Raw genomic sequence first — 26243 nt, 5'->3', positions numbered from 1 at the left:
CATAAAAAGGACATTGGGACAAGCAACAGGCATATGACAATGGCAAAAGCATGATAGGAAATTCTGAGTAGGGAAATTTCTGTTCCACATCGTACGTTCAGAGAATGTTCTAAGAGTGGAGTCTTATACTGTTGTGATCCTTAGAGGGCCCTCATCAAATCTGCTGATGATACCAAGGTGGTGGAGATTGCTAACACTTTGGAAGACTCTAGATTCAGAAGAATCTTGACAGACTTTAGTTTTGTGTTCTATCTAACAAGATGCAATTCAGTGGTGAGAAAAGCAAGGTCCTGCACCTAGGTAAGAAAAAAAAACAAATGCATAGATACAGAATAGACAGTTCCTAGCTCAATAATAGTAATTGTAAGAGGGATCTAAGTGTCTTGGTGGGCTATTGCTTAAATATAAACTAGCAATGAGATGCAGCTGCCAAAAAAATTAATGCATTCCTAGGTTGCATTAGCAGAAGAATAGGATCAAGATCACAAGAAGTGATAGTACCGCTTAAACTGCATTAATAAGATCACATTTGGAACCCATGATGCAAAAATGATGGTCAGGTCCTAGAAAGAGTGCAGAGAAGGGCAGCAAAGATGATAAGGAGGCTGAACCATAAGATAAATGTTTAAGAGAACTAGACATGTTTTAGACTAAGAAGGAAAAGGCTTAGGCATGACATGATAGTCACCTTCCAATACTCAAAAGACTATCATAGGGAAGAGAGGGTCAATTTATTCCTAAAGCACCTGGGGGCAGAAGCAATGGGTAGAAGCTAGTCAGAGGTAAATTCAACCTGGAACTAAGAAGAAATTTCCTGACAGTGAGAATAATTAGTGAATTATTAGTGGAACAACTTGCCTCCCTGAGTTGTGGGTATTCCTTCACTGAAGATCTTCAAGAATAGATTGGGATGTTATAAGGATTTCTACCTTGAACAAGAGGGCGGATAGAAGATCTTCAAAATCCCTTCCAGTCCTATGAGTCTATACTTAAAGAGTAGTAGGAGCCATCTGAATGAATGACTAGTCTTACTTTTCATGAGAAGTAGGCTACGTATCTTCACTTTTCATGAAAAAAGAAAAACTCCTATGATTCTGTCATAATAAAAATAAAGAGATGTTTTGTTTGTCTAACTTCCACATCTATTACTGGGAAATGTATCCAATAATAGCATTCAGGCTTTCATGTATCAGGGACCTCTTGATCTCTATTTTGTGAAGATTTGTCCTAATGTGACCATTTTTTTCTTTTCTTACAGTTTTGTCTTCTGCAGGAAATTTAGGAGTATAATTCCTAAAGTTATTGGAAAGGGCAAGTTTAGGATCATAACACTACAAGTATCAAATGTTGAGACTTATTTACTCCTTTATTTTGAACTGCAAAAGATTACCATAAAGACAGGCTCCAAGGAGCTAACCTATGGCATTAAACTGAGGCTATATGTTCTGCAGCAGCTGGAGCTTGTTTGAAGGAGCCTGGATCACAGTATTCTGTGAACAATGGGGTTACAGTGGGCTAGAAAATTTGAGTGAGCCTAGCATACCAAGGTCAGCTGCCCTTGCTTCCTTGCTCCTCCCCCATCCATGGGCCTAAAAATAGAGATAATCAGGTTTCAAAGAGGGAAAGGAATGGAAAGGTCAAATGTCATGACCTCAACTCTATTCCAACACAGCTTTTCTCTCCAACCCCTTTTTTCCTTAACTGGGCCTCTTCCAGCAGCAGCAATTGCCCTTTGTAGATGCTGAATCCCTCTCCATGGCCTATGCTTGGAGCTAATTATTATGATCATTGTCAATTCCTGATTTGCTCCCCACCCATCTTTTCACTTGATGCTCTTGACTCCTTTTTTATTATTCCAGTTGAGGAATAGTTTTATTTAGCATTATTGAGCGTCTTTGATTAGACCACAAAATCAATCAAAAGAGCCACAATTGCTGCTTTCAGAGCTGGATGTGGAATTCAGTCTTCGTGCACAGTATTGTAAACCAGAAATGATGCTTGTATGTATGGCTTTAAATCCTTGATAGTTACCATTTTCATATAAAAGTTGTTACAAGGGTGATTAAATTGCACCTTAATCCCTCCACAAACATAAAATGCTATAGTTTTGCCACTGAACATACTAAATTTCAGCACTTGATTTTATCCTAACTTCTGCATATGGCTTGAGATAAGGATATTTTAAGGGCCAACTACCTCACATGCAAACTGGTATGTTTAATTTTTGCAATATTGCTTTGAGGAATATTCTACTTGTGGTGATGTAAATCTGTACTAGGATCAGGGTCCAAGAATCTAATCTGCGTGCACATTAGGCACCCTCTTTAAGACTGCAATTCTTTGGTCCTTTTGGCATCAAAGTTAAAATCAGGTTAAATGGTGGCTCCTTGAAAAGAAACATTTGTTTTGTTCCTATTCTTCTGTTTAAGAAATCCTTACCATTGTTATTTTTACCATAGTTTAATCATGTATGCAGGGACATGGTGGCTCAGTGGCTAAGATGCTGAGCTTATTGATCAGAAAGGTCAGCAGTTTGGCAGTTCAAATCCCTAGTGCCACATAACGGAGTGAGTTCCCGTTACTTGTCCCAGCTTCTGCCAACCTAGCAGTTTGAAAGCATGTAAAAATGCAAGTAGAAAAATAGGGACCACCTTTGATGGGAAGGTAACAGCATTCTGTGTGCCTTCAGCATTTAGTCATGCCGGCCACATGACCACAGAGACATTTTTGGACAGCACTGGCTCTTCGGCTTTGAAATGGAGATGAGTCGGGAACGACTAGCACATACGTGCAAGGGGAACCTTTACCTTTACCTTTTTAATGTATGAAGTCCTTTTAATACTGTGTTTTATTTAATAATTTTATGTTTTGCATTAAATTCTGTAAATTGTATACTTCTATATGGGAAGAAAGAGCCTCTCGCTTATTTCCCCTGATTATCAGGTACTGCTGAATATGGATTTTTTAATGTAAGGGCTATTGAGTTGCTGATTGCAGCTTCTCCATGAATTATAGTCAAGTTCTGGATTTATTTCTACTCATCCAATCTAATCACTTGATCTTCCTGAATAGGATAGAGTATAAGAGTACTTTCTGATCATTATGTCTCATTCAAGTCATGTAATGTAATCCAGGTTTGTCCCTGTATCCTGGTTATAGTTTGATGCTGAAAACAGATTTCTTCCATAGTTTTAGCTCTGTCAGATCTTTAACCCAACCTTGATACAGAAGTGAGTGTTTAGTGGCATGAACACATGCTGCCTGGTCTAAGTATATGAAACACTTGGATTAACACTAGGGAAAAATGCATATACAACAATCCAATCACTATGTAATTTCTCCTGCTGAAGAATGTCTGCATTTTTTTCTTAAATGTTGTATTTAATTGGTTTGAATAGACCTACTTATTCATTCTTATTGATAATAATATAATCCAATTTTAGGAAACAAATAAAATAAAGTTTTAAGTTTTGTTATTAAATTCCCAATATTCAATCTGTTAGGAAAACAGACAGAGGAAATTAGATCATGCTTCACCTATTTTTGTCCTGAGTTACTAGGTAAAATTAAAAACATAATGATCCATGCTGGCTTTTTTTTTTTTTTTTACAATCTTTGTCTTTTTACAAAGATTCCTTATAACTGAAAACAATTTGAAAATGCTATCCAAACAATTTCTTGTTTCCTGATCTTCATCTTCTGAGCAAAATTTCTCATAAAGTTTTTTTGTGACACTTTAAATCTAAGTATCAGGCTTCTTATATATAATAAGCCTGCCAAGCCTGGGAAAAATCCTGAAGATCTCTTCAAAAAGGATATTCAGAAAACTCATGTTTCTACAGTAATCATCTGGATTTTGCAGCCCAGATGTTTTCCCCATACACATGATAAACAACAGCATTATTCTATATTAGAATAATGTACCCTAAAATGGCAAGTACAGACAGTTCAAAAGAATTTTCAGACAAAGTATTCAGTTTGTTAAAACTTTTATGGAGCTTAACTTTCTCATACAGAAATATAGAACCTGTGAAAGAAGCAATGGAATAATTTAACTGAATGTAAAATCTTTCCATGAGATAAAGAAGCCAGGACACCTCCAAGCTCAATAGCATACCTAAAAGACTGTGGAATAGCACGAACACTGCTAATTTCGCAGCTGCCTCCCCAGTCTTCTTGACTATTCAGTATTACATTAAGTTTTCAGACCTGATATTTAAATTCACCTTGCCCAAAACCACATTTCACCAAAATCAATAGGCACCTACTTTCAAGAAATAATTCCAGACAAATTCACTCTTTTAATTTCCAGATGAAATTGTCAGATGCTTCTAGACATGTAGAAAAGCCTGAAGATTTTAACTAAAGAATAGTTCCTTGAGATTTTAGATGGCCTAAAAGAATAGCTATAAGCACTAGGTCCAGTTTCATGCATTCCATTTGGCATCTTGTTCTTTAAATGTGTATGGAACAGTCAAGAGATTTCTAACAATAGAGTTGGTTAGAATTATAGCAAGTCTGGACCTGCCTACATCCTAAGAGAAAAGCAAGCTGCTGCTTAGCTTGTGGCTGGGCACAACCTATATTCCCACTCCCCACCCTGCACATCCTCACATAAACCAAACACATTTCTCTCTGTAAAGAGTTTATCATGTGATCTTCACTCATGAAGAGAGTAGAATAGGGTAAGGGTTAGCACCAATTATTAACCATGTAAAACTATTGTTAAAATGAGAATCCCAGTTTTTTATGTCTTTGTATCTTCCTGAAAGGAAGATCCTGTCAATATCATCTCAACTTGCAGTAAAGCTTTCCCTGCTCCCCCCTCCCCACTTTTAGCAGTTGCTAGGTAACATTAAACTAGATGCTTGCATTACTTCGGTGGTTCCCTGAGTAACAGTCCTTTGTCACCCATGAATGTTGTAGAGTTACAGGGTTAAATTCCTTTCTCAGCAACAAAGGATCATTAGATATTGTATAGGTCAAAGCTAGCACCTTTCCTGCAAGGCCTATCCCTTGACTATAATATTTATCTACAGGCTTGGATCAAATTAAATGACGTGATGACAAGTAATAATTGGAAGCAAGGATGAGGAAGCAAAATTGTACATTTTCCAGATATGTTCATTCAAGGGGTGTCAAATGTTCTTAGTGTCTCAAAGCAGAAGAGTTTCCTGAATTTCCCTCAGTAACTGGATGCTAGTGATTTCATCTTAACAGCTTTCAGACCAACACTCAAAAAAATCAACAACCTGTTATGCTATATTTTGCAGATGGAATGCATAAAGGGCTTGAATATTGAATTAAGTAACTTTGACTAGCTAAATGCTACCATTGGCCACAATTTTCCATTGCTTTGTTGCTCATAACAATGTTGAACTGGGTGTACTTTTGGGGTGTACATTATGTACTTTTTAAAATTTGAATATAAAGCATATTTTTCCTCATCTTTAAGGATGCAGGAAGGAATCCTGTCTTCTACTGTACATTGCTTTCCATCTGTGCCTCCCAGTTCTGATAAACTACATTATCATATAGACTATATGTGATATCTCCTTTCTTCAATCAGCATGTGTTTTTGTGATTAGGCAAACATCAACTTGTGTCCCTGCATAAGCAAATCCGTAACCAACTTTTAAGAACTCTATGGAAGTTTGAGAATATTCAACTAATAAACTAATTATAACTACTAAAGATACATTGTTTGTGTAACTGGGAAATTCCAACAAGAATTCTCTTTTGTAAGTATAGGTGACACTGAAGCCATGTCATCATCCTCATCCTCATCGGCATCTTTGGCAAGTAGACATCATGATGCAGGTATCGAATTTGTCTGAGGAGGTCATGTATGAGTCATTATTTCACCTTAGAACAGTTTATTAGAGATGTTATCAGTGATGATTTTCTGGTGACAATATGTTTATATGACCAGACATTAATACAAGTAATAAGCAATCTTAAACTAAACAATAACAATAATAATAAATAAATTACAGGCATTATTGCAAACCAGAATTTATGGATATCTAGAAAACAAAGATTTGCTGCCTTTATAACAGAAAGGGTGCTGCAAAAATTCAAGACGAACCAACGACCAACTGATGATTAATAAACTGGTTTTGAAGAATTCAAAGAAAAGACAAACAAATATGTACTTGGCCTGAATTATTTATAAGAAAGCATCTGATTCTGTTCCACACAGCTGGATTGAGAAATGCTTAGATATTTTTGGAATTAGCAGCAACATCCAGAAATTTTTGAAGACTTCTATGAAGCTGTGGCACACAGCTGCCTGTGGAGAAGAACTTGATGAAGTTGAAATCAAACAAGGAATCTTCCAAGGAGACTCATTATCACCTCTGTTATTTTTACTTTCTTTTTTTTTTTTTCAAATTTCAAAAGTTTTATTTCTTTTAAAACAAACATTTCATCATTCCTCAATCAGTGAGACATCGGAGTACAATTTTTTTGTGTGTCAAAATAGTTCTAGTTTACCACCAAATTCTTGTCTAGCCTAATGTATACCCCTCCCTCCACCCCACCAACCCCCCTCCTCCTCCCCCCCCCCCGACTTCCCAGAACCCCTACATGGTATGGATTTTTAACAAACACAGTCTAAAATCTATTGAGAAAAAAGAAATAAAGAAATTAATGACATCTCTACATTGATCTTAGCTTCTTCTTGCTGAGCTAACTTTAATCAATTTAAATCATTTCTGATCTTAAGCATAGGCTAACTGGAATTTCTTGGTCCCGTATTTATTTTGTATATAGTCAATCCATTTTTTCCAGTCTCGTTTATATCTCTCATTTGAGTGATCTTTAAGATATGCCGATATTTTAGCCATCTCGGCTAAGTTTGTGACTTTCAATGTCCATTCTTGAATTGTAGGCAAGTCTTCCTTCTTCCAGTATTGCGCACCAACAGTCTTGCTGCCGTTATTAGGTGCAGAATCAAGTTAGTCTCTATCACTGTAAAGTCAATACTTATACCTAGTAAAAATAACTGAGGAGTAAACTTTATCCTTCTTTTAAAGATATTTTGCATAATCCACCATATTTTTATCCAAAATGCCTTAACCTTTTGGCAGGTCCACCATATATGAAAATATGTAGCATCAGGAGAGCCACATCTTCAACATTTAGGCTGTAAATTTGGATACATAGAAGCCAGGTTTTTAGGATCTAAATGCCATCTATAGAACATCTTATAAAAATTTTCTCTCAGGTTTTGAGCTTGTGTAAATTTCACATTTCTTACCCAGATTCTTTCCCATGTATCCAGCATTATTGGTTCTTCAATGTTTTGAGCCCACTTTATCATACAATCTTTAACTAATTCTGTTTCTGAATCCATCTGTATTAATACATTATATATCCTCTTTATATGCATTAAGCTTTGATCTCTTATTTGTTTAAACAGATTATCCTCAACTTGAATAAAACCATTTTTTTGATCTATTTTCCACCTAGCCTGCAATTGTCCATACTGGAACCATGTTTGAACTACCTTCTCCTCTTTTAATACCTCTAAGGATTTTAATTGTAGTACCCCCCTTTCCAAGATAAGAAGCTGTCTGTAGGTAATTCTATCCTGTTTTTGTGCTATATTCATATTGGAATTGGAATTGGAATTGGAATTGGAAAAGTTTATTTATAGGCCGCCCTTTTTCCTGGGGGGACTCAGGGCGGCTTACAACTCATAGGGAAAGGGGATACAAACAATGACACATAAGCACAATACATAATTAAAAAGAACACAACATTCATATCATTCGGGTGGGGATGGATTACAATCTTTAGCCCCAGGCCTGACGGGATAGCCAGATTTTAAGGGCTGCGCGGAAGGTCTGGAGGGTGGTGAGGGTACGAATCTCCACGGGGAGATCGTTCCAAAGGGTCGGAGCTACAACCGAGAAGGCTCTCCTCCGCGTGGTTGCCAGTCGACACTGACTGGCAGATGGAATCCGGAGGAGGCCTAATCTATGTGATCTAATTGGTTGCGAGGAGGTAACTGGCAGGAGGCGGTCTCTCAAGTATCCAGATTCACTACCATGAAGGGCTTTATAGGTGGCAAGTGGCACCTTGAAGAGCACCCGGAGATCGACAGGTAGCCAGCGCAGCTCGCGGAGGATAGGTGTTATGTGGGTGAACCGAGGTGCACCCACAATCGCTCGCGCGGCCGCATTCTGGACTAGCTGAAGTCGCCGGATGCTCTTCAAGGGCAGCCCCATGTAGAGCATTTTCAATTGCGTGTCTGGGAATTGCCCACATGGGTATCTTGTCATTTAATTTATATTGGTATTTTTTCCAGACCCGCAGTAAAGCATTTTTTAAAATATGACTTTTAAAATTCTTATCCAATTTTTTGTTGAATAATAGATAAGGATGCCAACCATATACCAGATCGTGTCCCTCGATATTCAGTATTCTATCATTAGTTAAATGAGTCCAATCACTAATTACAGATAGCGCCACTGCATCATAATATAGTTTTAGATTAGGTAATTTCAAGCCTCCTCTCTCGCGTACATCTTGCATTATTTTCATCTTTACCCTTGGCTTCTTTCCTGCCCATACAAATTTGTTGATACCCTTCTGCCATTCTAAAAGATTCGCATCTTTTTTAAGTATAGGTAACATTTGCAAGAGAAATAAAAATTTTGGTAAGATGTTCATTTTCACTGCCGCTATCCTACCCAACAAAGATAAGTGCAATTTCTCCCATTTTTTCATCTCTGTCTGTATACTATGCCAAAGTGGTTCATAATTATGCTTATATAGTTTCCCATTTGAAGTTAAGATGTTAACTCCAAGATATTTGACTTTTTTAACTACCTCACATTCTAGCATCACTCCTAGTTCTTCCTTTTGTTTAGTATTCATATTTATAGCTAATATTTTTGTTTTTCCTAAATTTATTTTAAAACCAGACACTTGACCATATTGATTAATCGTATTCATTAAAACCATACTGGATTCCTGCAGTTGTTCCAATATTATGACCAAATCATCCGCAAAAGCGCGCACTCTGTATTCTTGCTGCCTAATCTTGATCCCTTTTAGACCATCCAAGCCCTGTATTTTATTCAACAATACTTCCAAAGTTATAATAAACAATAATGGGGACAAAGGACAGCCCTGTCTTGTACTTTTTCCAATTTGAAAAGAGTCTGTTAAACTTCCATTGACTATGATTTGTGCTGTTTGCTGTTGGTATATTGCTTTAATTGATTGTAAAAAATTATCTCCTATCTGCATTTTTTGCAATATCTTCAACAGAAATTGCCAATTAACTCGATCAAAGGCCTTCTCAGCATCCAAAAATATAAACGCAGCAGGGATTTGGTTGTTCTTTCCCAAATATTCTAATGCATTAATAATTAATCTGACATTACTTTTCATCTGTCTCCCCTGTATAAAACCTGTTTGGTCGGTGTATATCAATTGTTGAATAACCAGCATTAACCTATTTGCTAGTATTTTAGTAAAAATTTTATAATCTACATTAAGTAATGAGATAGGTCTATAATTTTTTGGTTGGGTAGTATCTTGATCTTCTTTGGGTATCAAAGATATAAGCGCTGTCTTCCAAGATGGAGGCACTTTACCTTCCGTTTGAATCTTATTAAATAATTCTCTAAGAGGTTCTACCATTTCTAACTGTAAATTTTTATAGTAAACCGCTGTCAAACTGTCTGTACCTGGTGCTTTCCCTAACTTTAATTGCTTAATTACCTGCAAAATTTCCCCCGAGGTTATTGGTTGATTCAATTTTTGCCTGTGCTCTTCTCTAACTGAGGGCATTTTCTCTTTATCTAAATATTTGTCTATATCTAAACCATTAATTTTATCCCCTTTATACAATTCTGTAAAAAATTCCCAAAATGCCTTTTGAATCTCTTCCTGTTGAAACACCTCCTTCCCTCTGTAAATCAGTTTAGATATATTTCGAGTTTTCCTTTTTTTCCTAGTCTGATAAGCTAACCATCTGCCAGGTTTGTTTGCATTACAAAAAGTATTGTCTTTTGCATATGAGCCAAGAGCCAAGGTGGCGCAGTGGTTAAATGCAGCACTGCAGGCTACTGCTAGATCAGCAGGTCAGCGGTTCAAATCTCACCGGCTCAGGGTTGACTCAGCCTTCCATCCTTCCGAGGTGGGTAAAATGAGGACCCAGATTGTTGGGGGCAATATGCTGACTCTCTGTAAACCGCTTAGAGAGGCCTGAAAGGCCTATGAAGCGGTATATAAGTCTACTGCTATTGCATATAATAAATTAGTGGCTACCTGGTCAGAAATCAACATGTCAAATTGAGATTTTAATATGGTGATAGCTTCCTTAACCTTTGTATCACCTGGATTCATTGTTAACTCCAACTCTTTTCTGTTAATTTCCTCTTCCAATTCTGTTCGTTTTAGCCCTTGTTTATATCTATGTGTATTATTTATATTCATCAGCACTCCTCTCATATACGCTTTGCTTGCATCCCATACAAATTCCATAGATGTACCCTTATTCATATTCAAAACAAAATATTCAGATAACAATTTTTTACAATCATTAATATACTTTTCATATCTAAATAAGTTTTCATTCAATCTCCAAGACCTTCTTGCCTGCACTACCCTTCCCAATTCCATCCAAACTGGGTTATGATCCGAAAGGACCCTAGCCGCAATCTTTGTCTTCTTGACCCTAGAAAGCAAATCATTAGTGATTAGTATAAAATCAATCCTTGAAAGGGATTGATGTCTATCAGAGAAGAAAGTGAAATCATATTCCTCTACGTTTCTTTCTCGCCAAATATCTCTCAATTCAAAGTCGTCCATCATGTCAAAAAAAAGGTTTGGGTAGCTTTGCTCGCATCTTAGTATTTGGGCGAGAAGTCTTCTTATCTCTTTTAGTGTCTATCACACCATTCCAATCACCCAATAGTATACAGGACCTATAGTCCCACTGTACTAATTTGGCATGAAGATTTCTATAGAATCCGTCTTGCTGTTGATTAGGAGCATAAATTCCCAAAAGTAATGTCTTTTTCCCTTCTAGGATTAGATCTAACGCGATATATCTTCCGAAGGGATCTGCTTCAATTAATTCAGCTTTCATGTCTTTTCTTAAGTATACAACTATACCATTTTTCTTTTCCATAGCAGAAGCTACAAAATGTTGACCAAGTTTTGAGTTAATCAGATATTTTTGATCAGTTGATTTGATATGAGTTTCTTGCAAACAAATTATGTCATTCTTAAACTGTTTAAGGTAATGAAGTATTTTCTTTCTCTTCTGTGGAGAATTCAATCCATTGACATTCCATGTTAAGATCTTAGTTGTCATCTTTGGTTGGCTGAAGCTTTTTTAGAGCTTCCTGCATGGCCTGTTTAACCTTAGGCCTAGCTCCTCCCACTGCTTCCAGACTTGTTACTGTAGCTCCTTGATCGATGGCCGGTGATTGTTGAGGTTGTTGCCTTTTAGCTTGTTTCTCCATTCGTCTAGTAATCATACGGCTAGGTCTTTGTTCCATAACACCTTGCGCTTCTAAGAGAGAGAGATGCTCCATCTTATCTGATAGTTGTGTAGTTTGTTGTCTGTCCTGTCCTTCTTGTGGTCTTTCTCCAGGTCCAGATGATGCAGGATGTCCAGCCTTCAAAATATTATGGTAAAAATCTCGGGCTTTCCATACGGAGTTGAGGCGATATCTTTGCCTATCAAATGTCAGTATAATACCAAATGGTGTGTCCCATCTATACTGTATCTGACGGTTTCTGAGTTCTTCGACTAAAAAAGCGTAGTCTCTCCTGGCTCTTAACATTTGAGGTGGTATCTCTTTCAAAACAATCAGGTCTTGACCGCCAATTTGGAGCTTAGTGTTATAAGACTCTTGTAGTATCATGTTTCTGAGCTCTCTTGTAGTGAAGTATATAATGATGTCTCGAGGAAGCTGTTTCTGCTCTGCCACCCAGGAGTTAACGCGATAAACTTTGTCGATCTGCCAGTTGAGCTTAGTCCCTGGTCTTCCCACCAGATTGTCAAAGGATTCTGATAGAATCTGTTTCAGGTGCTCCTGTTTCTCCTCATGCAGCCCCCTTGCTCTTAATGCCAGTTCCATTTGTCTATACTGTATCATAATAATTTCTTTTTCAGCATTTTCAACTTTTTGTTGCACCACCTCTGTTTTCGATGTCAAGTTGGTATTAGCCTCATTAAGATCCTCTAGACTATCTTCAATTCCGGAAACATGTTCTGTCAATACAGTTACAAGTCCCAGCATTTCATCTTTAATTTTAACAACCCTGGCATCAATTTTATCATACAACTCCTGTTTAAGTTCTTTTATTTCCCCTTTTATTTCTTTTGTTTCTTCTTTTCCCTCCTGTTTTATCTCCTGTTTTATCTCCTCTTTAAGATCTCTAAGTTTATCTTCCATTTTAATTGTCTGAGCGTTGAGAGCCACACTTAATCACTCAAGAAGAATTCTTTTGTTAACAAGTCTCCAGCAGGGGGCGTAGGGAGCGGTGGCTGCAACCTTGTGCCAGGCACTGGGGATGCCCCTGGGAATAGAGGGCGACGGTTTTAAATTAAGATTTGGTTTTGAGGCCATTCCAAATTTTATCTTCAAGCAGTTAATAAAACTCTACTGGCCGACTGTGCAGCTATAGGAAGAGATGCTGAATTTCTCCCTTTGTTTTGAAATTTGAGGCTTGGCAAGGCTTTACCAAGGATTTCAGAAAATAAGCATTGTAACAAGACAGTTCAGCAGATTCTTCACCATTTAAATTCCAGATAAGCAAAATTAATGAGAGAAAGGAAGTCTTGTAAAAATGAAACTAATTAAAAAGTTTCTGCTAGCCGATTGTGAGGCAGGGTGATGAGTCACTCCTGTCTCCTTTGAAGTTTTAAAGTTCTGTAGCGTTTAACAAGGAGATTAAGAAAATAATCATTGTTATAGGAGAATCCAGCCAGCTCGGTGCCATTTTAAAAGCCTCTAAGTAAATAGGTTTTCAGAAGAAGATATTGTAAAAAAAAGAAGCTAGGATCTTGGTAAACAATTAATGTCCTCATAAACGGATTCAGCTCGCATTAAAATCAAATAAATCAAAACTGTGAACTGAGTGGGAGAGATCTTACTTTGTACTGCGCAAGGCAGTTTGAAGTTCCCAGCACGGACGCCGTTCTGCCTTGGGCTGGCCCCCCTCTCTCTGCAGACACAAAAGCTGCAAAAATCGAAGGGCATTTGCCAGCAAAACTATATCTTCTTCCCTTCCTGCCTGAAGGATAAGAAACCTGTTAGACGTCAGGTAGATGATCATCTAAACAGATACGTGACCAGGAATTCGGGGGCAGCTATTTTAAGCTGCCACCATCAGTAAGCTCCGCCCAGGAAGCCCTGTTATTTTTACTTTCGATGGCACCACTAACAAGCATTATGAACAAAACAAACTAAAAAAGTTGAAATTTTCCCATTTGCTCTACATGGATTATTTAAAACTGTTTGGAAAAACAAAAGCTGAATTGAGCTCACTGCTGAAAAGCATTGAGGAGTTTAGTAGAGATATTGCGATGCCACTTGGCATTGACAAAAGTGCAACAGTTGCTGTTAAGGCAGGAAAAAATGTTTACGATGATAGATTCTAACTTGACAATGAACAGTTGATAAAAGCAATAACACCAGAAAACAAGTCTTGGAAGTCTCTGACTTGTTGCGCTAAGCGAGTCAAGAGGCTACTTCAACAAAATACATAAAGCGAGTCTGGGAAATCTTTAGATCAAAGATAAATGGAGGAAATATCATAAAGACAGTTAACACCTGGGCAGTACATATAATACAATACTCAGCTAGAATAATTGATTGTACTCAGCTACAACTTGATAACCTGGATCGAAAGACAAGAAAATTAATGTACCATGCTCTGTACCCAAAAAGTGATATTGATCGATTGTACTTGCCTAGATCTCAGGGTGGCAGAGACCTCTTTCAGGTGAAACAAACTGGAACAAGAAAAACATGCATTAAACATGCATTTAAAAAAGTGTAAGAGCTTCTGCTGAAAGAGATGAACAATTGTTGAAAACAATGAGATTGAAAGCAGAATATAGAAAAGAAACAACTGAGTATCGAGTTTCTATCTGGAAAAGAAGCCTATGCACAGTCAATTCCTGAAGGACAATGAAAGAAAGGTAGAAACAAAGCTAACATGGAGATGGTTGAGATCAAGGGTGCTGAAGAAAGAAACTGAAGGCTTCATTTTGGCTACCCAAATTCCATGAAAGCAAAAATTCAACATGTCAGTAACAACAGCAAATACTGCTTATGCAATATAAAAGATGAAACAGTGGATCACCTTATCAATGACTGCAGCAAAATAACACAAACTGATTATCTACAATGTCATGAGTGAGTTGCTAAAATGATACATTGGAAACTTTGCTGGACGTTTGGGTTCAAATGCAGCAAAAATTACTGGAAACACCCACTTGACAAAGTTCTTGAAAATTAACAAATCAAGATTTTATGCAATTTTTGCATCCAAATAGATAGATGTCTGGCCCACAACATGCCTGGGGAACAGAACATGCATTGGGGAACAGAAAAGTTTAGTTCATTGATATCACAATAGTAGGTGAATTGAAGAGAAACAACTAGAAAAAAATAACAAAATACATGATCTGCGAGTTGAAAATGAGCTATTGTGGAGGAAGAAATCAATGGTTGTACTAATAGTAATAGGAGCCCTTGGAGCAATACCCAAATGTTTACCTAGATACATGGAAATGTTGAACATATCAGACCTGAATATTCTGACTTTACAAAGAATCATCTTACTCGGAACTGCCTATATACTGAGACATTACCTTAACAGCTCTTAGGTCTTTGTTTAGGACTTGAACTGTTAAGTTTTTACCAGTCCCAGACTATGAATCAAATTGAAGAAATTTATTATTGTTGTTGTTATTGTTGTTATTGTTGTTATTATTATTATTATTCGCAACAACAGAATTGTATCACACTGGCCAGTTGTTTTGCCGGATTTGGCATTGATTACTAGTCGGGCCTCACCCAGGGGCCTAGGACGTCGTAACGTATTTTCGTACTATGCGTGCAGATCCAAGCATTTGCATTTGACTGATGGTGATTTTGTCAATTTTTAACTGTTTTAAATGTAATTCCAGTGCTTTTGGAATAGCACCCAGTGTGCCAATTACCACTGGAATTACCACTGCTGGTTTGTGCCATAATCGTTGAATTTCAATTTTTAAGTCCTGGTATTTCGCGGTTTTTTTCCTATTCCTTCTCGTCGACCCTACTATCACCTGGTATTGCGATGTCTATGATTGTAACCTTGTTTTTCTCAATCAGTGTGATGTCTAGTATATTATGTGCCAGTATTTTGTCCGTTTGTATGCGAAAATCCCACAAAATCTTGACCATCTGATTTTCGGTGACTTTTTCAGGCTGATGTTCCCACCAATTTGTTGCTGTATTGTAGAAAAAACAGGACACGCAAGCCAGCTCTTCAGGGAAGGAATAGTTTATTGCGCAAGTTCAGAGACAAAGGCCTGAACCATGAGTGACAGGCAGGAAATCCCTTATATAGTTTATCGCATTCAGATAAAGTCATCTGTTAGATTGGAAACACCCCTCAAGATTTGCCCTTGAGTTACAGCAATATTATGTCTATAGGAAATTATAATACATTGTCAGCTAAAGGAGCAGAATAGCTGGCTCCAGATGATTACGAATGCTTCTACAGGAGGGATCTTTCCCGCAACCTTTGAAGGAAGCGGTGGTAAGACCCCTTCTCAAGAAGCCTTCTCTGGACCCAGCTATTCTTAAGAACTACCGTCCTGTCTCCAACCTTCCTTTTTTGGGGAAGGTTGTTGAGAAGGTGGTGGCCCTTCAACTCCGACAGACCTTGGATGAAACAGATTACCTAGATTCCTTACAGTCTGGTTTCAGGCCTGGGTACAACACCGAAACCGCTTTGGTCGCACTGACCGATGATCTTTGGCGGGCCAGGGATGGGGGACATTCCTCTATCCTGGTGCTCCTTGACCTCTCAGCGGCCTTCGATACCATTGACCATGGTATCCTTCTGCGACGGCTGGAGGAGGTGGGAGTGGGTGGCACCGTTTTACGGTGGTTCTCCTCTTACCTCTCCGACAGGTCGCAGTTGGTATTGGTTGGGGGGCAAAGGTCGACCCCTAGGCCCCTTAAATATGGTGTGCTGCAGGGTTCAGTCCTGTCCCCCCTCCTATTTAACATCTACATGAAGCCGCTGGGTGAGATCATTCATCAGCATGGGGTTAAATACCACCAATACGCGGACGATACTCAGTTGTATCTCTCTGCCCCGTGCCAGCTCAGTGTAGCGGTGGACATGATGTGCCGATGCCTCGAAGCTGTCGGGATCTGGATGGGAGTGAACAAACTTGCACTCAATCCTGACAAGACCGAGTGGCTGTGGATGTTGCCCCCGAAGGACAGTCCAGATAGTCCATCCTTAATCCTCAGGGGTGAGAATTTACACCCCTCAGAGAGGGCCTGCAACTTGGGGGTCCTCCTGGATCCACAGCTGACATTGGAACACCATCTGTCGGCTGTGACCAGGGGGTCCTTTGCCCAGGTTCGCCTGGTGCATCAGTTGTGGCCCTATTTGGATCGGGAGGCACTTCAAACGGTTACTCACGCCCTCGTCACCTCAAGACTAGGCTACTGTAATGTGCTCTACATGGGGCTGCCCCTGAAAGTGTTGGGAGACTACAATTAGTCCAGAATGCAGCCGTGCGAGGGATATTGGGTGATACCAAGATACACCCATGTTACACCTATCCTCCGCGAGCTGCACTGGCTTCCTATTGGTCTCCGATCGCAATTCAAGGTGCTGGTCACTACCTTTAAAGCCCTACATGGCTTAGGACCAGGATACTGCAAGACCGCCTACTGCCACATATCTCCCAACGGCCGGTGAGATCGCACAGGGTGGGCCTCCTTCAGGTGCCATCAGCCAGGCAGTGTCGGCTGGCTCCTCCCCGGAGGAGGGCCTTCTCTGTGGCCACTCTGACCCTATGGAATGAACTATCCCCAGAGATCCGGACTTTACCTACCCTCATGGCCTTCCGAAAAGCCGTTAAAACCTGGCTATTCCGGCAGGCCTGGGGCTGTTGACCTCATTACTGAGGTCCAGCCCCGATTAGATTGGGTGCATGGTGATTTTTTTTTTTTTTTAGAAATTAAATTTTTATTAGTAAAAGAAAAATACAACAACCAATAGCTGGTAAAAGACAATACAACATCCACTGTTTTGCTTTACATTTGACTGCGTTTCAAGACATTCCCATAATGTCAAAATCATAGACATCAAAGGTTAGGTATCTTCTTCCCTCCCTCCCTCTTTCCTTCCCTTGTTTCTTCTTTCCCACTCCCCTTCCTTCCCTCCCTCCTTCTCTCCTTCCCTCCTTCCCTCCTTCCTTCCCTCCTTCCTTTTCCTTTCCTCCTTTCCTTCCCCTTCCCTTTCCTCTCTTCATCCCCCCTCCTTCTCTCATACCTTCCCTCCCTCCTTTCCTCCTTCCCTCCTTCCTTTCTCTTCTCTTAAGTTCCCTCCTTTCTTCCCTCCTTCCTCTCTACTCTCCTTCTCTGCTTCCTTCCCTCCCTCTTTCCCTCCTTGCTTCCCTACCTTCTTCCCTCCCTCCTTCCTATCCCACTTTCTTCTCTTTCTTCTCTCCTTCCTTCTTTCCACCTCTCCCCTTCTCTCCTTTCTCTTCCTCCTTTTTAACCTTCCCCCCTTCTTCTGCCTTTCCCTTTTCCATGTTCCTCTCCTTTCTCCTCTCCATCCTGTCTTTCCTACTGCCCCTCCCTCCCTCCAATCTAACCTTTGTTGCATTTACATATTTTCCTCTACTGGGGACGACCTGGTTCTCTTTCCTTTCCTTATTTAAAAAAGGCAAGCTTTACAGGATGCAAGATGAAAAATTATTTTCATCTCCCATTGCTCATCTCGCCTTACCTAGAATGAAACTTGGTTGCTAATTTCGTGCAGGTAGTTGTAACGGATTACCTATCAGCTTTTCAAGTTTTTCCAACGTTGTGGTCTAGCAGAGTTGGTCAACGGTGAATCCTCACCTCTAATACTTTTCTCCTCTCACTTATCTCTCAGTTTTTATATGTTGTTCGTTAGGGTTGTTGCTTGAATCGTGTTAAGTTAGTCAGCTATCTCCTTTTATGTCTAAATCTTCACTGTCTCATCAAGCCATTTGTACAATTTCTCCCAGACTTTATAAAAGTCTGTATCTTCTTTATCGTTAATCCGCATCGTCAATTTGTTCATTTCTGCTAATTCTAAGATTTTATTCATCACCATAGTGCTAGTGGGGACATTTTTACTCTTCCAGCACTGTGCGTAAGCAATCCTTGCCGCTGTCAAAATATGGACGAGAAGGTATTGATTGATTTTACATATTTTTTGATCTGTTATCCCTAATAGGAAGGTTTCCGGATTAAGACATAATTTCATTGACAAGATTCCGTTCAGCCATCTTAGTATTTGCTTCCAATACGTTTTGGCAACCGGACACGTCCACCACATGTGGTAGTAGGTGCCCAGCATTGTTTTACATTTCCAGCATTTGGCCGATACTTTTGAGGAGATTTTTGCCAGTCTTGTCGGAGGAAGATGCCAGCGGTAGAACATTTTGTATATATTTTCTTTATAGGCCGTCGATTTTGTCAATTTCAAGTTCCACTCCCAGACCCTTTCCCAATCATCTAGATCTATCGTGTGGCCAATATTTTGGGCCCAGGTTACCATGACTTCTTTTACTCTTTCTGCTTCCATTTTTCGAATCAGGAAGCAGTTGTATAATTTCGAGATTACTTTCTCGTCTGGTCCAATTAAAATTTTATCCAGTTCCTGGTCCTTGTTCTGGAAGCCAAATTGTCCTAAGTCTAATCTATGTTTATTTTGAATTTGAAGGTATGGCCACCAATCAATGTTTATTCCCCTTTCAGCCAAATTTTCCCTAGAGTTTAGTCTATTTTGATCATCTAGCAACTGTTGGTAAATAACAATTTTATCAAAATTTATCAAATTCGGGTATATCAGGGCTTCCGTCGGAGATATCCATTTGGGAAGTTGGGTGTAAAATTTCCTTCTGATTTCCAGCCAGTTCTTGATTAATACCCCTCTTAAATGGTGTCTACTAAAATAATTGTGGACTTTATTTCCCTCGCACCATAGGTAGTTGTGCCACCCATATTGCAAGTCATGGCCCTCTATCGTTAAGATTCTTTTGTTGGCTAACATTACCCACTCTTTTGTCCACATAGTTGTTGCTGCTTGATGATATGTTTTCCATTCCGGTAGGCCCATTCCCCCTTGTGCTCTTTTATCCTGAAGATGTTTATATTTTATCCTGGGCTTTTTGCCATTCTATACAAAATTTCGTACCATTTTGTCTAAATCATTATAAAAATTTTCCCCTAATTTGACCGGTGCCGTTTGAAATAGGTAGAGGATTTTTGGCAAAACATTCATCTTGATTACTGTGACTCTTCCCATCAATGATATTTGTAGTTTCGACCAGTTTTTTAAATCTTTTTGGATATTTTGTAATAGTTTATCATAGTTATCTTCTTTTATGGAAGAGCATTTCGCAGACAGCCAGATCCCTAAGTATTTAATTTTTTTTGGTTACCTTTATTTCCATTATTTTCTCTAGTTCTCCAATCTGATTTTTGGGAAGGTTCTTTATAATCATTTTAGTTTTTTCCTTATTTATTTTTAATCCGGCCACACGCCCAAAGTTCTCAATGTCCTTCATCAAATACGGTCCTGAAATTAGTGGGTCTTCCACAATAAAGACCATGTCGTCCACGAAGGCCTGTGTTTTATATTGTTCTTTTTTTATAGTCAACCCCCTAATTTCCTGGTTTAATCTTATCCGACTTAGGAGAACTTCTAAGGACATAATAAATAGTAATGGGGAGAGCGGACACCCTTGTCTAAACCTTTTCCAATTTGTACCCTCTCTGTTAATTCTCCATTAATTATGATGTTTGCAGATTGCTGTGAATATATAGCTTCTATGATCTTAATAAATTTATCGCCAAATTTCATCATTTTTAATTGTGTGGTTAAAAAGTTCCAATCTAAGTTATCAAAAGCTTTCTGGGCGTCGACAAAAATTAAAGCTACTTGTTTCTCGGATCTTGTTTCGTAGAATTCCAAGGTATTGATTATCGTTCTTATATTGTACCGAATGTGTCTTTTTGGGAGAAAGCCGTTTTGATCCGGATGGATACTTTGGTTTAATATTATTTTTAGCCTTTCCGCTAAAATTGATGTAAAAATTTTATAATCTGCGTTTAACAGAGATATAGGTCTATAGTTCTGAATCTTACTACTATCCGCCTCTTCCTTTGGTATTAGGGTGATGTAAGCTTCCTCCCATGATTTTGGGATCTTACCATTTTGTAGTGCCTCATTGAATAGTTCTAGTAATTTGTCTTCTACGACGTTTTGAAGTTTTTTGTATATTTCCGACGGAAGCCCATCCGGGCCAGGAGTTTTGTTGTTTTTTTGTTTTTGAATGGCCTTTTTCAGTTCTTCTTGTGTGATTTCCTTATCCAGCATCTCTCTCATCTCCTCCGGCAAGACTGGAAGTTTCTGCTTTATTAGGTATTCTCTAGTGTCTTGTTTGTTGATTTCGTCCGATTTATATAATTTCTTATAGTAATTCTGTACAATTTTTTTCTTTTCCCCTATTTCCTGTTTCAGATTCCCCTCCTCATCACACAATTGTTTAATTCTTTTGACCTCCTCTTTTCTTATTTTGTGGGCCAGCCATCTCCCAGTTTTATTTGCATGTTCAAAATAGTTCTGTTTCATTCTCTTAATATTTTGTGCTACTTCCTCTTGTGAGATCAAATTTATTTGGTGTTTGATTAACTCTCCTTTTTCCCTATACCTGCTATTGTCTGGGTCTTTCTGAATCAGCAATTCTGTCTCTCTTAATTCTTTGTTCAATGTATTAAGTTTTCCCCTATACATTTTGTTTCTTCTTATTAGATAGGCTATTGATATTCCCCTCACAACTGCCTTCATCGTGTCCCAGACATTTTGTATTGAAGTCTGCTCTTTACCGTTTTCTTTGAAAAAATAGCCCAGTTCCTTTTCTATTTGTTGTACGAATTGCTTCTCTTGTAATATGTTCTGGTTTAATGTCCACCTAGCTTTTGTCCTTGACTTCCCTTTCCATTGCCATAAGACTGGGTGGTGGTCGGCCCACTTATTCGTTGTTATTTCAATGTTTACAGTATCCATGATTAGTTCCGGGTTTGACCAGACCATATCGATACGGGACCATGAATTATATGGTTGAGAATAAAACGTGTACTGTTGTATCTTTTCATTCATTGTTCGCCAGACATCATAAAGGTCTAATTCCTTCACCATATTTGCATAGGCAGTCGGTAATTTCCTTCTTGTACTTTTCTTGTGTATACCCTTATAATCCATTTTACCGTCTACTATTGCGTTGAAATCCCCTAGAATACATATATTTTGCCACTTTATTTCATTTATCCTCTTGTATAGATTTACATAAAATCTTTCTTGTTTTTGGTTTGGAGCATAAATTCCCACTAGTAAAAAAAATTTCCCACCATTCGTTATCTCCACCATTAATACTCTACCCTCTTTGTCTGCATGTATTAATTTGGGGTTCAACCATTCCTTTATATACATCACAATTCCCCTTTTTCTAGTTTGTGCTGACAAGCAAAATGTTTTACCTAATTTTGGACAATTTAACAGATTATTATATTTCTCTTTAATGTGGGTTTCCTGAAGACAAATTACATCTAGCTTTTGTTTCACTAGATCCAACAGTACACGTTTTCTTTTGGAGGTTATGTTAAGACCATTTATATTAGCTGACAGTACATTCGTTTCCCATTCCCCCGTTCCTTTACAAATTGTTCGCTTTGCTGGCACTTTTAGATCTTGTCTCAATTGGTGACCTTGCTCTTGAATCTTCTCTGCCATATCTCTCTCGCTCCCTGACCTCTCCCGTCTCTCGCCCCTCCCGCTGAGTTGCAGTTATAGTGTCCTCCTGTCTTAAGGTTCCTTCTTTGTTAAACCTCTCTTCATCTGCTAGTAAGAGCTCCTGGAATTCTTGAGCTTTCTCCAAAGTATCTATCCGGTACTTCTTTTCCCTCCATGTTATTAACAATCCTTCTGGAAGAAGCCATCGGAACTGGATTCTGTGTCTGTTTAATTGTGAGGAGAGGAAGTTGTATTTCCTTCTCTTCTCTCTGACTCTCCGGGGAATCTGCTTTAAAATAAGGATTTCTTTACCCTTATACGTTAGTGAGTCCCCTCTTATTGTGCTTAGAATGTCCTCTCTTAGTTGTCTTCTCAACACCCTCACATGTATCTCCCTCGGAAGTCGATGGCGTCTCGCGAAGCTTGTATTGATTCTATAGACTTCGTCCAGTTCATTAATGACCTCATTTTTCGGCCTGTCAAGGACTAGCCCCAGAATTTCTCCAATCAGCTCCCGGAGGTCTTCGTCTCTTGCTTCCTCCACGTTTTGTAGTCTCAGATAGTATGCTGATCGCTCTAATTCTAGGTGAAGGATTGCCTCCTCCAGGTTTGAGTTTATAGATTCCAGTTTATCCTCTACTTTGTCTATTCTTTTTTCCGCTACTCCTGTTCTCTCCTTTACATTTTGAATTTCCTGTTCATTTTTCGACAGCGCTGCTTGTATCGCCCCTATACGCTCCTCAATCTTTCCCATATTATTTTTAACTTCATGCATTTCATTCTTTACTCCCTCCAGACCTTTGGTGACATTTTCGCTCATCTTCAGTATTGCCTCCTGTAAAGAGTCCATTGTTACCTCCTGGCCTTGTGGAGTTGGGGCTGCCTTGTCTCCCATTTGCCTGCCCTCAGGCGACTTTTCCCTCACCGGGGTAGATAGAGGCGTTTGCTTTTTACTCCCTTTGGTTAAAGTTACTGTTCTCGTTGCCACTTACGTTAATTCAGTTCTTCCCCTTTAAGCTGTAAATTTGATACCTTCTGGTTGCTGCTTGAGTAATTATACAGTGCCCGGAGGACATGCAAGTCAGTTAAACTAGAGCAGAGCTATACAGCATAGAATCAGTTAATACTGCAATATCTGGGAGGCGTTTACTAGCTAGGGGGAAAATGTTTCAGTGTGAAGAGACAAGAGACAGGAGAGACCAGAGTTTCTGACAGTATTTTAGAGCTCACCCATCAATCACTTCCTGTTGTCAATATAATGTTGTCCTTCTGTTGCCTCTATCCGTAATATGGCGCTGCCTTCTCAAAGTTTTAAAGCTGGCTCAAGCCCTCACGACTCACCAGTTTTTTCCCCTTTTTCCCACGAAGGGGGCAGATCCAACCGACTATCTTTCTCTTCTCCGTCTCGTCCTCTGTTAATCCTCCAGGTTTAGCTATTCCAAAGACTCAGTCTTTTTCTTTCCGCTCCGTCACTCGGCTCTCTTAGATCTTCCCTGTCCGTCTTTGCTGGCCGCTTCAACTAGATGCACCCGCACACGAATCTATGCTCATTACAGTTAAGTTATTAGTCCCTTCAAATTTAGGCTTTTGGGTCAAGTTCTTATGTTTGCCGTCTTTCAATCCGCAACGTTCCCTGCAGCTGTCCTTCCCTTCCTTTTTGAAGGCTGGCAGTCACGTCTTCTGGTCGGCCATTAACCAGCCGACCTCTTTTGCACGTGCTCTGAGGGAGCCTCTCGCTTCGTGGGGGGAGATCGCCTATCTCCCTCCACTGCTCTGACGCTTCCCCTCTCCACAGGTCCTCGCACCTCGAAGGGACCTTGCCTATTACGGCCACGCTCGTGCAAAGACCGGGCAAACCGAACAGAGGATCTGTCGGCAGCTCGCTCCGGCGCGACGCCAAACCAGAAGTCGCATGGTGATGTTTTAAACTGTTTTCTTTTACTTTTTTTACTAATTACTTTCTTTTGTTCTGTAAGCCGCCCGGAGTCCTCTGAGATTGGGCGGCCTATAAATCCATTAAATAATAATAATAAATAATAATCCTCACATCCTCTGGAGCCCTCTAATCAACCTGCATGTACAATTCATAAGCTTCAATCAACCGTTGGTCATCTGCTGTCATCTGCTTCCTGTATTACTAAAGACGGCTTCGACAAATTCACTGGGGATTTCCCCTCTCTCCTAAGAGCTTCCACTGTTAAATTCTGATATTCCTTCAATGCTGTCATCTGGTCCTGGTTCCTAGGACACCACCCTGAATCCCATTCTGGAGCCCTAGCTACCGACTTTGGTCCTAAATCTTGCACATTTAGAAGTCTAGCTCTCATACACATCCTTACAGCTTCCTTCCACTTCTCCCTTTCCTCTGGTGTCAACAAGGTATTCAACAGCTGCTGTATGTCTTGCCAATTGGGGTTATGTGTCTGCATTATGGTTTGAAACAAAACAACCATCCCAGTCGGCTTCAATGAGAGGGGTCCATAATGCTGTTTTCAGTTAAGTAAACTGGGGACATATTGGAAGCAAAGTCTATACTCTAGCACCCTGCACATTTACAGCCTGTGTAGCCATCTGGCTCAAACAAAAAATCCTGCTGTACAGCCACCGCCTCCGCTCTGGCCGCAGTCACCCTAGTCACTACTCCAATCGGTATATCACCCTCAACAGCCCCCTTATCCTCATCACTCTCAACCTCCTCACCCAGAACAAATAGTTGTTTCGTTGTGGGCTTTTTCTCCTTACATCACACATCCTGTTCTGGCTTGCCATATTCACCAGCTATGCCTTCCTCCCTTCATCCTCCCACAACTGCAGCAGCCACTTCCCCCACAGGCACATATGGAGGAGGCCTCAGGAGTTCTTCCTCATCTTGCACTAAAACCTTTTTCTGCCCTTTACATTCCCTGATCTCAGACACCTTCACTTCTTTAATTCTTTCAGACACTACCTTCAAGCTCTTTCCTTTCGGTCTGGCCACACCGAGGCACACCACTTTAGCTTGACATTGCAACAATTCATCAGACTGTTTTGCCACCACATCTCCCCACTGATCTATATACTGAAACTGATTTGGATATTTTTCCTCATTAGCAGCTATCAAAGAAGTTAGATCATCAATAATTTGGAACTTAAATGTACCCTCCGGGGCCCAACTAACACCCATGTGGGTCCACTACTGTTGACACAGGTATTGTAGTCTCTCCCTAGTTACCTTGGGATATGGCACCCTATAGTCAGTATGATTAAAGTAATCAGCAAAACTTTTCAACATACATTCCAACAGCATGCGGGGCACACTGCCATTACCACCCATCCTAACACATTACCAGCGACCTGAGGCCCCAGAAGCCGGAACTCAATGGCCACCTGCAGGAACTGCGCTGGTTTAACCACCCACACAACCTATACGGACTTCATTAGGAACGCCGTCCCAAGTCCAGGGAGGTGATCAGGCCCCCTCTTCTATCTTCAAATGAGTACAACACCAGTTACGTATACTCGCCTGAGACGTCTTCACAAAAGGCCCTTCCTGGCCAGGATACAGTCCAGACCTACTTTCCTTCCTTTAAGGGATCTTGAACTAGCTTTCAGCACCGTTGGCCCCAACGAGGTACCACAGCCGTCTCCCGGAGGCTCAATCCCCCATAGCACCTGGAGAATGTTCAGAAGTGGTCCCCTGCAGGGTCCAAGGGGTCAGGCTGCCCTCAGCGAAACATCGCCTCGCTTAACGTCCCGGCAGAGTCGCCAAAAACTGTTGTAGAAAAAACAAGACACACAAGCCAGCTCTTCAGGGAAGGAATAGTTTGTTGTGCAAGTTCAGAGACAAAGGCCTAAACCATGAGTAACAGGCAGGAAATCCCTTCTATTGTTTATCGCATTCAGATAAAGTCATCTGTTAGTTTTGGAAACAGCCCTCAAGATTTGCCCTTCTACAGGAAGTTATAATACATTGTCAGCTAAAGGAGCAGAGTAGCTCGTATTTTGAAGAAGTTAAATGTGTCTTCCAGACAGATTTACAGTCAAGCCAGCAAATACATTAAAATAGAGACTTTGCTTCAGCAGTTTTCATGTGCCTCTAACCCTTGTCTAACCGCACCATGTCCTAAAAGCAAATCTTTGCAATTTCTATATAAGAACAGTTAAAGCTTAATATCATGAGACCCTAGTTTGGTTCAGGTTTGAGGTCTACCTTTGTTCAG

The 26243-nt window shown here is 39.7% G+C and overlaps 1 protein-coding gene across 4 annotated transcripts in view; it reads left to right on the top strand.

Annotated features, from left to right (window-relative positions):
- Positions 1–26243, top strand: part of TCAIM (T cell activation inhibitor, mitochondrial) — a 115978-nt gene that overhangs the window by 45228 nt on the left and 44507 nt on the right. For 3 of the 4 annotated variants that reach the window (XM_032236919.1, XM_032236918.1, XM_032236917.1), the window contains exon 12: positions 5752–5820. The exons of the other annotated variant lie outside the window; for it this stretch is intronic. In XM_032236919.1, coding sequence (XP_032092810.1) covers positions 5752–5820 — 69 coding nt within the window. The remainder of the gene's footprint in view (positions 1–5751; positions 5821–26243) is intronic. 4 annotated transcript variants of the gene reach the window in all.

This window comes from Thamnophis elegans, chromosome Z (assembly GCF_009769535.1).
Source record: "Thamnophis elegans isolate rThaEle1 chromosome Z, rThaEle1.pri, whole genome shotgun sequence".
NCBI classification, from domain to species: domain Eukaryota; kingdom Metazoa; phylum Chordata; class Lepidosauria; order Squamata; family Colubridae; genus Thamnophis; species Thamnophis elegans.
Note: the sequence above shows the minus strand (reverse complement) of the source record. Positions and strands in the feature narration are given on the sequence as shown.